This window comes from Megalobrama amblycephala, linkage group LG24, assembly GCF_018812025.1.
Source record: "Megalobrama amblycephala isolate DHTTF-2021 linkage group LG24, ASM1881202v1, whole genome shotgun sequence".
Classification (NCBI taxonomy): Eukaryota; Metazoa; Chordata; class Actinopteri; order Cypriniformes; family Xenocyprididae; genus Megalobrama; species Megalobrama amblycephala.
Genome location: NC_063067.1, coordinates 11,684,463 through 11,697,763, shown reverse-complemented (window position 1 = coordinate 11,697,763; position 13,301 = coordinate 11,684,463). Strand labels below are relative to the sequence as shown.

At 37.8% G+C, this 13,301-nt stretch overlaps 1 protein-coding gene across 2 annotated transcripts in view; it reads left to right on the top strand.

The window, feature by feature from the left end:
* plxna2 (plexin A2) overlaps positions 1-13,301 on the top strand; it is a 234,746-nt gene that overhangs the window by 43,196 nt on the left and 178,249 nt on the right. For both annotated transcript variants that reach the window (XM_048179285.1, XM_048179286.1), the window contains one exon: positions 5,897-6,079. In XM_048179285.1, the coding sequence (XP_048035242.1) occupies positions 5,897-6,079 (183 nt within the window). The remainder of the gene's footprint in view (positions 1-5,896; positions 6,080-13,301) is intronic.

Here is a 13,301-nt window from a genome sequence, read left to right as displayed (position 1 = left end):
GCAAGCTCCAGGGGAGGGGAGCACGAGATTTAAAGGGGCCGCGCAGCCTGAATCAGCGCATTTATAATGATGCCCCAAAATAGGCAATTAAAAAAATGAATTAAAAAAAATCTATGGGGTATTTTGAGGTGAAACTTCACAGACACATTCAGGGGACACATTAGACTTATATTACATCTTTTAAAAAGACGTTTTACGGCACCTTTAAAGTTCATGTAGGAGTCATGTCAAAGTCAAGTCACCTTTATTTATATAGCACTTTTGACAATGCAGATTGTTTCAAAGCAGCCTTACAGTGACAACACGAAAATAATAAAAAAAAATAGTTTGTTTGGGCTCAGTTCAGTTCTAATATAATCGTGTCAATGCAGGCAGATCAGTAATATTTTTGAATATTAAGTGTCCTCGACTAAACAAGCAGTGAGGTGACAGTGACAATGAAGCCATATTCCATAAGGTGACAGAATGGAGAAAAACCTTGGGAGAAACCAGGCTTAGTTGGGGGACCAATCTTCCTTTGGCCAGAGTGATAATATTCTCCTCCAAATTAAAGCACATTAAGTAGTTATAAGTCACTATGGTTAAATAGAGTGATTAGGATGGTTAGTTATGCATTTATTATTCAAGGTTATCATCTTTTCAGTTTTCTTTGTTCTTTACTTGCTCCAAAAAGACCACAGTCTCTGCTGTTTAACCTCTGATGTAAACAAATTTTAATTAGAAGCACTATTAATTCATATTTACATATTTTATGAATATATGTACATTTTTATTCCTGTCAGTGATTCTTTAGCATCTGAAGTTTAAGGGAGACTCTTAATGATAAACCACTGATACATGTTTTCCTCCAGGGTATCCTTTATTAGCTTCAGTAAATTCACCATTAGCATGATGTCAGAGGTGATTGTCACTCAGAGGAAAACATTATTGAGTGTCTGAGCAGGGTGGTCTTCATAGTAGCCGACTCCACTCTGGCCCCATTAAGGACCCTAGAGGATCCCCCGTCTGACCCCGAGGGGCTGTCAATGGCTTATGATGTCAGCCAGCCCTCCTCCGTGTTTTTCTAGGCCTCATTAAAAACATTGCACTAGAAACCTCCTGCGTCTTCTCTCCTGGTCCTAGAGGAATGTGTCAGGATTGACTGAGGAGGAGGTCTGGGATATAAAATCATGAGGATATATGTATTGTAAAAACTCAATTCTACGGTGTTATGCAGGTAAATCTTTAACAATTTGCATAGTGAAGTCTGTGAACCCACACTAATCAAATGCCAAAACTAACCACCCTCTTGCTTTTTTTTACTCCCTTTTCAAGACCAGTGGGAGCAAGAAAATATTTTTACAGTGAAATAATACTCGTTAGACTTTTTCGTTTGCTATTAAAGCTTATTTTACCTAAAACATACTGCTAGAACTCCCCTACCATGATGTTTTTGTTTAATTTCCTTTCAGTTATTTCAGGCTATTTTTGATCACTGGAAACATGGCCTCTGTGCAGCCTTCGGGCTACTTTCTTCAGCTCCAGTGCCTCTTCTGAATCACAGAGAAAGTGAAACTAAGAAACCGAGGGTGAGAGGAGGAAGAAGAGAGTTCATAAGCCGAGAAGGCAGAATGAAAGATTTATCACAGAGCCCAGCTTGGAACTGTCTTCCTGCCTGGCCAACCTGCTCGCTGCTTCACATCCAGCCCTTTGATGCTATTCACTCATTCAGCCGGTGTTACATTTCATCAGGCTGCCTGATAAAGCCTATCGCCGTGCCAGTTTGAGCAGTGATCTAAGGACACTCTATTGATCAGGTGGATTCCAAAGGAACGAACCGTGTCCTGATTTGTGTATGGAACAATAACCCCTTACCCGAAACAGCAGTCATGGGAAATGGGTTCCGGTGATGAGCATGAGGGTTGGCATGTGAATATCAGGCACTGAGGGTTGGCGTGTGAATATCATGTAATTTAGATAGGTTTCATAGCAAAGAGCCCAAGGGAGACAAAACTTGACACTGAATGTTCAAAAGCTCACACTCTGTCAGTAGAGGTACTTGGAAATCATCTGTATAAGTTTATATCTATGTGTATTTTATTTATTCTTTTTTTAGGTAAGTTGAGCTTGAATATCGAACAAAAATGTACAGTTTGAGGAGTGCTATTTCATTGTAAAAAATATTTTCCTACTTCTGAAAAGGGGGTAAAAAAAGCTCGGTGTCAGCAAAAGGGTGTGCTGTGCCATTTCATATGTGTGGGCTCATAGACTTTACAATGCTAATCATGTTTTATTATTTTATTTTATTTATCTTTTTATTTATTTATTTTTATTTATTTTTAAATGGCTCCGGTACTATCTTTGCCAGATTTCGATGTTATTGAAATGTACTACCAAACAGTTACGGAAATTTGGTCTTTCCCTTTGAAGTATATAAGATGTAGAATGACTCCTTTGCTGTACATTAGCATAGGACTTGCAAGACTAGAACATAGCTGCCCGAGGGCATTACCAAGATGAACGCAGAGTGGAATGACTTTCTTAAAAAAGGACTTTTCATACAAACACATTTAAATCATGTAGTCAAATGCCAACTGTTTTTGAAGAACAGATCTAGGCAGCTATTTTTAGATTCGAATATAAAAGAAAACACGATGAAGAAGGGCTGGAACAATATCTGCAGAGTACGAGGCATTTACATCCCTGCTTTATTGCCGTCCCCCAGCTTGTGAAGGGCTGGGAGGCAGTAAAGATTTTATAGCGTGAGCCTGTAGTCGACCAGGCTGATATTAAAGGGCTGTGGAGTGTGGGGGACGAGCAGTGCTGTGTTCAGCATCATGACCGAGCACACAGTATCCATCCCTCTTACTCTACATGGCACTTTGAGGCCAGTGTCAGTCACAAACTCCGATGACCTGAATCTAAACGCCACCGAGTGTTGTAACTCGCCGCCCCAACCCAAATGGGGATTGATAGTGGCCCATGCCTGCATGTGACATGAAAAATGGGCCATAGACCCTCCCATTACATTGTAAATGTTTACAAGCTTCAATCTCTTTAGTTTAAGTTGGTGTGTATGCGTGCGTCTGAGAGAGAGGAGGAGATGCGAGGGGAGAGCAATAGAGACAGAGTGAAGGAAAAATATGGGTGTTTCATCTGGCACTTTTAGGACCTGTGGACGCACATTTCACACTCTGATATTTCACACTACTGGATGTACATCAATAAACAGAGGATTCTGTCATTTTTTTCTGAAAGTCATTTCCAACTAGGGCTGGGCGATATATCGCATGCGATTGTCACGCGCATTTCGTCAGTAAAGCTGTTACCCTGATTACCGCTAAATCGCCATCACCTGCTTTCAAATGGAGCGGCATTTAATAGACAGAGTCGTAGTTCACTGATAAGCTACGCAATATCGCGTTCATTATTGAAGGCGATTCATCTGCGATAATGAACGCGATATTGCGTAGCTTATCAGTGAACTACGGCTCTGTCTATTAAATGCCGCTCCATTTGAAAGCAGGTGATGGTGATTTAGCGGTAATCAGGGAACTGGCTTTACTGACGAAATACGCGTGACAATTGCATGCGATATATCGCCCAGCCCTATTTCCAACACAGTCTTGGATCTTAAATGATCTATTGTGTTTAGCAGCATTCTGTATTGGAAAAGGCATTGGTGTAAGTCACATTTTGAACTAGTGTTGACAAAAGTACCGACCGCGATACCAAGTCGGTACTGAAATTAAAAAAAAAAAAAAAAAAAAACGTTTTGAGCGCTGTTGAGCAGATTCGTAAACACCTCTGATTGGCAATTGTGTTCATGCACTCAACAGATATGTCTGTGATTGGCTAAAATGATCAACGCACGGGAGCATTTGAAAGCACACGGAAGTGTTTGAATTAGAAAGCGTTTCTAAAAAAGTGGGAGCGGGAGAGATTGAAAGCAGCTTTCAAACGCTCCCATGTGTATCTGTGTAAGCGCTCGATGATGAGCATCATTGATGTCTATTTACAACATGTTTTGAAATTATGATCATTGTAGCCAATCACAGACATATCTGTTGAGTGTGTGAACACAATGGCCTATCAGAGGTGTTTACGAATCCACTCAACAGCACTCAAAGCATCGCATTTTGAAAATTTTAATACCTAATTGGTATCACAGTCGGTACTTTTGACAACTATTTTGAACTTTTTTTGGAATACAATTGCAAAACTAGCTAGCATTTTAAAAGCTTTTTAGCATATATTTTGGTGATATATGTATAAAGTGAATATGATTTCATCAAATTTCATCTTTGTTGATCATAGAACAACATTCCAATAAACTAATCAGATTTGAGGGACAAGTTTACAGTTTGTCAAGTTTAGGTTTACAACCAAGGTTAAGTGCTTCAATGACAGTGTTATTCACCTATCATTTCCCTCTGATTTTAGCGATATGTTTTAATGCGTAGGGTTATGTTTAGGGGTAGTGATAGGGTTAGGACACAATTTTCAGACAGGAATGTTGTTCCACAATAAAAAAATATGTTGAACCAGTCTGAAAATTTTGCCCTAACTCTATTACTCAAATCAGAGGGAAATATTAGGTAAATAACTATGTAGAAGCACATAACCCTGGTTGTAAAAAAAAAAAAAAGGATAAAAGTTAAAATTTGTCTAGTTTTATTAAAAACCAATCCCTGCAACATAGAAGTTACAGAAACATTCTGTTCCTGACTAGATAATTTAAAACAGAATTAGTGACTGTGTGTTTATTGTTTCAGCCCCAGTCTCGTCTGTATAGGTGTTGCTTTTCTGCTGGTGTGGTGTGTAAGTGTGTGTGAATGTACTTTCGTCCCCAGCTGGGGTGAGCTACACTATTCTCATAGCACAGGGTAATGAGGCAGTCAGGGAGCCCGGCAGGACTCACCAGAGCAGAGCGGGAACATGTCTGCCCAGCTGAACAGAAAACCAAGCGTCTGGCTTGGGAAACCACACTCAATGGTCCAGTTACAGTCTCTCCTCAGAAACTGAACAAGAGTCCGTATTCTTTGGCCTTCACTGCAAACCCAAATCAGTTTATATCACCAGTTTGTAGTGTGATACTCTAGTAAAACTGAATCCCACGGTCACGGAAAACCCTGAAATGACAAGGATTTTAAAAAGAGTAATTTCCATGCTTGGAAAAGTTGAAACATTTTCACAACATAACAAAATCGTTCAAAAGTTTGGGGTCAGTAAGATTTTTTAAATGTTTTTGAAAGGAATTTAATTAAAAATACATTGAAATAGAAAATGGTTATTTTAAAATTTATATCTGTGATGTCAAAGTTGAATTTTCAGCATAATTACTCCAGTCTTTAGTGTCACATGATCCTTCATAAATCGTTCTAATATGTTGATTTGGTGCTCAAGAAATATTACATAAAACTTATTATCAACGCTAAAAACAGTTGTGCCGCTTAATATTTTTGTGGAAACTGTGACACTTTTTCCTATAATTGCTAGAAATTGTAGGTTTAATCTTTATAAAATATATTTTTTTAGAATTATTTTACCGTAATCATGAATATCTGCATTCATTTTTTAGCATGTGGAAAGAAAAAAAAAAAAAAATTCATTCAGTATTTTGTTATAATAGAGTTTGTATTGATCCATCTTTTTTTTTTTTTTTTTTTAACTCTTTTTGATTTATTTTTTGTGCTAAAATTGACCTTTAGTGTTGCCTGATCCATTTCTTACCTTCACTAGACAACAAAACAAATAGATGATGCTGGATCGGTGAATGTGATTTGTGCTTCCTTGTATTAAAATCAGTGCAACCTTTTCACTCTGCTACTGAAGTCTGTATAAACAACCAAACTGACCTTGACTTTTTAAATCCAAGCAAACTGCTGACTCTCGGTTGACCTTTCTCCTCCTGTAGCCTGTCCCTATTGATGACTCCTTCTGCGGTTTGGACATCAACCAGCCCCTTGGCGGCTCTCAGCTGGTGACCGGACACACGCTTTATACGGAAAGCCGGGATCGCATGACCTCGGTGACCTCCTATGTCTATAATGGCTACTGCGTGGCTTTTGTCGGCACCAAGAGTGGACGACTGAAAAAGGTGAGTCTTGAGCGCAGGAGTATTTCCTCAGCAGTGGACTGAATGTTGCGGCTCTGAGAAGCTGAGACGTTTACAGAGTTGGACATGTTTGAGTTAAATGGAGAAGTTCTAGACCTGTAACCTAAGATACAAGCAAACGTTTCTGTTCACAAACAGCGTGTCACGTTAGTTATTAATGGTGTCTTCACTTTGAACTGCTCTACTGGCCTCATTTAAAAGTATGGATGGAAAAAAGGAAACCAGAAACTTTTCACCTAAATATTTAATACCTTTTTGTAGGATTCTTCTGGTTCTGTTCACTTTCCCGTCCATAATGGGCAGCTTAAAGCGACCTCAGGGGTTCCTACGCCTCCCGAGTCTATTAATTTTAATAGAATGTCTTCTCAGCCAAACCCAAGGAAAGGATGTTAGACACAAGAGCCAAATGCCATTGAGAGTATATAGGGTTATCAGATCCGTAATTATAATCTTTCAGATAAAGAGCATGAAGATAATTTGGTGTTAAACATACCTTTTGGTTGGTAATAGTATCATGATAGACAAGAAACCATCACTCAACTTCTATCAGTCAACATGAACGCCATTTGCTTACCCATTTGATTTGCTATATGAATGTGAAACAGAGTATTTAACGAGAATCAGATGTAGTAGTCGGTGTTAGCCTGTGTTAAATTACTATGCTAACTATTGACACCATTTTTGACAGGCTGTGTTACCTACAGTACAACATAAGCCTAAAACAATAACTTTTGCTAATCTGATATATATATTTCCACTCTAAAGGTGCTTTCACAACAGAGGAACATTTTCATAGTTCCTATATCTATTGGTGGAAGTACTTTTTGGCATGTTCCCAACGCAGGTATGATTTTAGTAATAGGAACTCCTTTTGAGGGAACTAAATTAGCTCCTACTTCAAAGTATGGTCTAACCCAGCACAATAGGAACTACCAGTGACGTAAGTGTACGTTGATTGGTTGAATGCATGTGAAACAGCATTTTTAAAAAGATGTGTAAACACCGTTTATAGACCTTATGTAGCCCCGCCCCTTTTCAGCTCTGCGCTCGTTGTCTTTTGTCTTCCGGTTTGTATTTCCACAGCGATCTTACATTTTTATGAATGAACTGCTCATTTTAAAATCTTCTCAGTCTACTGAGACATCTGCTTTAAGCAATACAATGCTCATGATAACTTTCATTAACTCTACAACAAGTAAATCCACTTCACCAGCTAAATATTCTTTGACAGCGATGCCATAGAAATATACAGAGCTACCACAAAAACGGAAGTTCAAAGACAATATTAGAAAGATGGCGGCACACTTGTTTCTCTGGCGCATAAGGTCTATAGGTCTATATTTAATCCACGAACATGGAAAACAACTCTAGATGGACCGACAATGAAGTCCAAGCACTAAGCGCTAAGGAGGAAATCCAACATGACTTTGAAGGGACCAAGCGAAATATGATTAGGTATTTCTGCTCAGCTAGCGACATTGGGCATCAACCGCTAAAACACTTTTTCGAATATAGTTACTTTCTTTGTATAACTGTTTTATTTATGTTATATATGTTTTATCTATTTATCTGTCTATTTTATCTGTGTGCTCATGCTCTGCCATTCTCCTGGCCATCAAAATAAAAGTCCTTTTTTCAAAAGAAAAGTATGTTTTGAGCCAGAGATATTTTGTCCTTTTTGATGAAGGATTATGAAAACAATTCACAACCCATTATTGTTCTAGTAGTATTTATTAGTATTTTTGAATTGGCATTTATTTTAATATATTTTCAATTTTCATTTTAATTTTAGCTTAAAGCTGCAGTCCGTAACTTTTTTTGGTTAAAAATTATCCAAAATATTTTTGAGCAAGTACATAACCAGCCAGTGTTCAAAACTAATATTTCTGTATAATTTTATTTTATTTCAGTTTTTGTTTTAAAAATGTTAGTTCTTCAACTTAAACATATTAATTTCAGTTATCTGCCAATACAAAATTTCTAATTTCATGTTTCTAAGTATATTTTTTGGTACATTTTCAGCTAATATTTAGCTTTTATTTCAGCTTTATTTTTATTACTGAAAACGATTTAATACTTTGTTTAACAATAACAACACTAATATACAGTAAACATGTACTGAATTAAGCACAATAAGACCAGAAATGTGTTTTGAGAAAATAATTGGAGTCTTATTTTGATTCATGTTGAATTTACAGATCTATTTATGCAGTTCAAAATGTTTGCCCTTTATTGAGCAGCCAGTTCAGTAAGTGTTGACATGTTAGCATGTGGCTAATGGAACTGCTGTGGTTGGTAACAAGATGAGACTACCTGCAATGCGCAATTATGAAGATGACTAGGGGTCTGTCAGCTGCTTTTGGGACTCATACACCCTTTGGGACACGACAGTGTTGAGTGACAGGTTAGGCCCTGTTTGATGAGCAGGAACAGGCATGCCCACCTCCTGTCCTCACCCCACAGCAGCTGAAGGAGACACCAAAGGGATGAAGACAGAGAAAGACCTGCTCTACAAACGTTGGGTTTGTCCCTCATTCCCACCTGCCCCCTCCCCTACAAACACACACAAATAACAGCTGCCTTCCCAGACGCCAGGGAGAACGGACAATGTCAAACCGAGTGTTTGTTTCATGCCGGTAGCACGGCAACGTCCAAATTGTGTTTTGCGCCTTGATTAATTAATTTATAATTGAATCAGCACCGCAATCAGGAAGTGGCATCGGAGGCATTCGCTCTCTGTAATCCCCTTGTTTTAGTGGCTTATTAATTAATGTTATTTTTTTCTCCTCTTGGTTGGTACAGTTAAATTAGGCCAACAGCACTGTGCTCTTAGAAGTGCTGCTGCGGCATGTTTGTCTAGCCTCAAGCTTGCTGTAGAGAGCGTATTATCGCCGCCCTGGTGGCCAGAGAGGAAAATGACACGTACAGTTATGGTGGAATTAGGGAGGCATTACCCTAGATGGAAATGCTGAGTATCTTGCGATAGTCTCTGTAAACGCTGAGGATTTGGTCACATCTGCACAGGGCGTAACAGTGTCGGAGGAAGAGGATGAGACGGTCTTATGAGAGCTTGTGTGTTTTGGAAAGGTTAGAGAGCTATCGCAGCCCCAAAAACTGTGTCTTTTGGAGAATACACAAACGAGCCCAGAGAGCTCAGGAAGCTGGTATTTGTGAGATACTTTGTTTTTTTTGTCCATGAGTCTTTGCCTCGCTGTGCAACTCAAGCTGTGTTCCAGTTAGGGCTGGATACTATTTTGATAATATTTACCATTCTCTATTTTTTGCTGGTCATATAAAATTAAGCAGCATCACAGATATTGTGATTATTTAAATTTCCTTTTTATTTGGCCATGAAGATTCCTAATGTCTCCAGATTCGCCAGTATGAAAATGTTAAAGGAGTTAGTTCACCCAAAAATTAAAATTCTGTCATTAATTACTCACCCTCATGTTGTTCCACACCCGTAAGACCTTCATTCATCTTCGGAACACAAATTAAGATATTTTTGATGAAATTCGATGGCTCAGTGAGGCCTCCATTGACAGCAAGTTAATTTACACTTTCAAATGGCCAGAAAGCTACTAAAGACATACTTATTTCAAAACACTGCTTCATTGTGTATCAAACTGCCAAAGTCACATGAACCATTGAAATTTCGAAACACTTATGCCGTAACGAAGGCTCGTTTACTGAAATCACGTGACTTTGGCAGTTTGATACACGCTCTGAACCACTGGTTCGAAACAAAAGATACAAAGCTTCATGAAGCAGTGTTTTGAAATCGCCCATCACTAGATATTGTTGAATAAAGTCATTATTTAGTTTTTTTGGTGCACAAAAAGTATTCTCGTCACTTCATTAAGGTTGAACCACTGTAGTCACATGAACTGTTTTAAATACATCTTTAGTAGCTTTCTGGGCATTTTGAAAGTGTTAATTAACTTGCTGTCAATGGAGGCTTCACTGAGCCCTCGGATTTCATCAAAAATATCTTAATTTGTGTTCTGAAGATGAACTAAGGTCTTAAGGGTGTGGACTGACATGAGGGTGAGTAATTAATGACATAATTTTCATTTTTGGGTGAACTAAGACATGTTTTAATAGCACCTATGATTTTTAGCAGAAGCAAAACTGGCATTGGAGTGTGTTAGCTCAATTCATTCAAATTAATCAGCTGTCCATTTAACGAGTCAAAGCACTGTTTTAATGATTTGCTTGCATCTCCTTGTGGCATTTTCACTTATTAAATGTCTTAGTAAAATGTAAATATTAAAACATTTTACTACTATGTATTGTTGTATTGGTGCATATAAAATTGAAATATATATCTATATATTTTTTTACTGTACTTTACTTCAATCTTTTACTTGTATGCTACACAATATATTTTCATTTATATTTTTAAAAATATATTTAGTAAAATATTATTTTACTAATTTGAATATGCATTTATTTGTAAATAATGTTATTTTTTTATTTTACAATTTTTGAAATATAATTTCCAGTTTTAGCTCTATGGCATGGCCCTAGTTGCACTCATGTTGATGTTAACTTACAGACTGACAGGATTTTGATGCTCTGTAGGTGATATATTGTCACACAGGGGTGAGTGGTTGTGCCTCATCCTTTGAAGAATGGAGTCAGTTGCATGATCTGCCTATTCCTGCCCTCCACCTGCAAGAGGAGGGGGAGGGAAAGAGAGAAAGTGGGAAAAAGCGTAGCACAGTGGCAGCAAGAGAAGGGAAGAGACTGATGAAATGTGAAATTTAGCTCAGCTGAAGAAACCGGGCTTGCACTGCTGCCTGTAATTGGATTGGCTCCTTTCCCAAAGAGCAAACCCACCACTCTCTATTGCCACTTTCTCTTTTTCTCTCTCTCCCTCCCTCTCGCTCTCTCTCACACACATACACCAATTCCCCATTCAATCGACACAGTCCCCTGCTGTACCCTTCCTTGCTCCAAGCAGAAGTTCCATGCTGGTTGAGCTTTCTCTCTCATCATTCTCTCTCTGTATCCTGGAAAAGCAGATACAGGCGACTCTTGCAGCATTGGCTCTTGTAGCTGGACACACAAGTTGAGGAAAAAGCCCATTGAATGATTTAATGAAAGCAGACCCTGTGCAGACCCACAGTTGTATTGTCCTCATTTCAACAAGCGATTAAACAGTTGTAGCATTAGTCATTTTCACAATCCCTTTCTGAAATGTTGTCCCACTGTTTTAGGTAGCGAATTCATACTGCTGAATGTAAGCAACATTTACAGACATCCACTGGACTACGAGATTGATTAATAGTATGCAGGATTCGGAAAATGCTGTAATCATTATGATATTACTGTCTGATGCCATCACTATACCATGGTATTTCCATTGTACTTTTCTGTACGTAAAAAATATGCCTGAATATTTTCTCAAATGGTCACTGCTATTGTGCTGCTCTTTTTGCTGTCAGAAAATGGACCTGCGTTGTGTGTGTTCTGTTATAGGTGCTCGACCTTACCCCGGTGGCAGTGCCCTCTGAGCTGATGGGTGGCAGAGCAGTGATTCTGTTCACCTCAGCAGGATTTTGGCAGAAAAGGGTGGCAAGGACAGCAGAATGAAAATCAGTTGCATTTAACGTCCTATTCTGCCTTTTTATTTAGAGGTCATGATAGCATCTGCTTTTAGTAAGCATGTGAATTTATATTCAGAGGGAAAACATGCCGTTCTAATACATACTTAACATTTAAATTAATATTACAGTGTATGCATCTTATTTGTGAGCAGATAAGTTATACATATTTGCTATTGAAAATATCAGCCTCTGTTAGCAGTATTGCGTCAGATTAATTATAGGGCGTGAAGTTAAGTTTATATTGTGCTTTAAGTGCAAATCTCAAGGGAGAGTGCAGGCTTCCTGAGAGGAGGGGGAATACGTTAGGAGCGATCAGCCCCAGAGGGTTGCTTTTCTCTTTGATATTGTTTGAGAGGAAAAGACCGCATGCTAAAATTAGATCTTTAAAGTTATCCCACTGGGAGATTAGTGCTGATTTGAGATGGTCACACGATCTGAACTACATTAATCCAATCAGTGCGCAGGCATCGTGAACTGTGGGACTGAAGGAAACGGTGTGACTCAGGTTTACTAAAAAAAAAGTCAATTGAAAAGAGCACCTGGGCTAATTATACGCGCCCCCATTAGACATACTTCTATTTCTAATTGGTGGTATAATAAGTACTGTGATGTGAGGAGTTTGCATGACCTACATGGTAATTCCACTCATGTAAAAATCCCCAAAGGGAAACGATTCTGTGTCTGCATTATGTAGTGTTGGGGAAGCTACTTTGAAACTTAGTTTTCAAAGCCACAAGCTACTCGTAATTTAAAGTAGATAAACAACAGTCAGTCTGCTCTTTAAAAATATAGCAAATATAGCTAAATAAGTAAGTATTTAACCAAATATCCAATTATATCATTTATTTTTAAATCAATCAGAGCATTAAATTACAATAAATTTACAGTAAACGCAAATAATAAAACTAGAAAACACAACTTTTAGTGCTGTTAAATCGATTAATTGCGATTAATCGCATCTAATATAAGTTTATATATACATCTTTATGTGTGTGTGTGTGTGTATATCTATCTATCTATCTATCTATCTATATATATATATATATATATATATATATATACACACACAAACTTTTGTTAGATGCGATTAATCACGATTAATCAATTTGACAGCATGTAACTACATACACTACTGTTTAAAAGTTCTATAAGATTTAAAAAAGAATGATTTTAAAAGAAGTCTCTTATGCTCACCAATACATGTATTAAAAAAAATGTATAAAATAATCATAAAATGACCCCAAACCTTTTAACGCTAATGTTTTTTGCTACAAAAAAGAAAATGTTGCTTAGGGAATTGGTGATTCATTTTACATGATCGAACATATTAACAGATTCAGTAAAATGAATCAGACTTTTGAACTCTACAAGAGTTGAGTGAGCAAGAACAATTTAGAAGAGTGCGTTTGATTATTTCCATGCTTTGTGTGACTTTAAAGCTTTATTCACAATACAAAAACCAGCAACCAGCAGTTGCTGGAGAAACTAGCTGACTATACCATTTTGAAAACAGCTGCACTATTATCCTTTTCCATGAGAAATGTAGTTATTAGCATCACTACTTTTAGCTAGCTAGTTTTTGTATGCTGTTT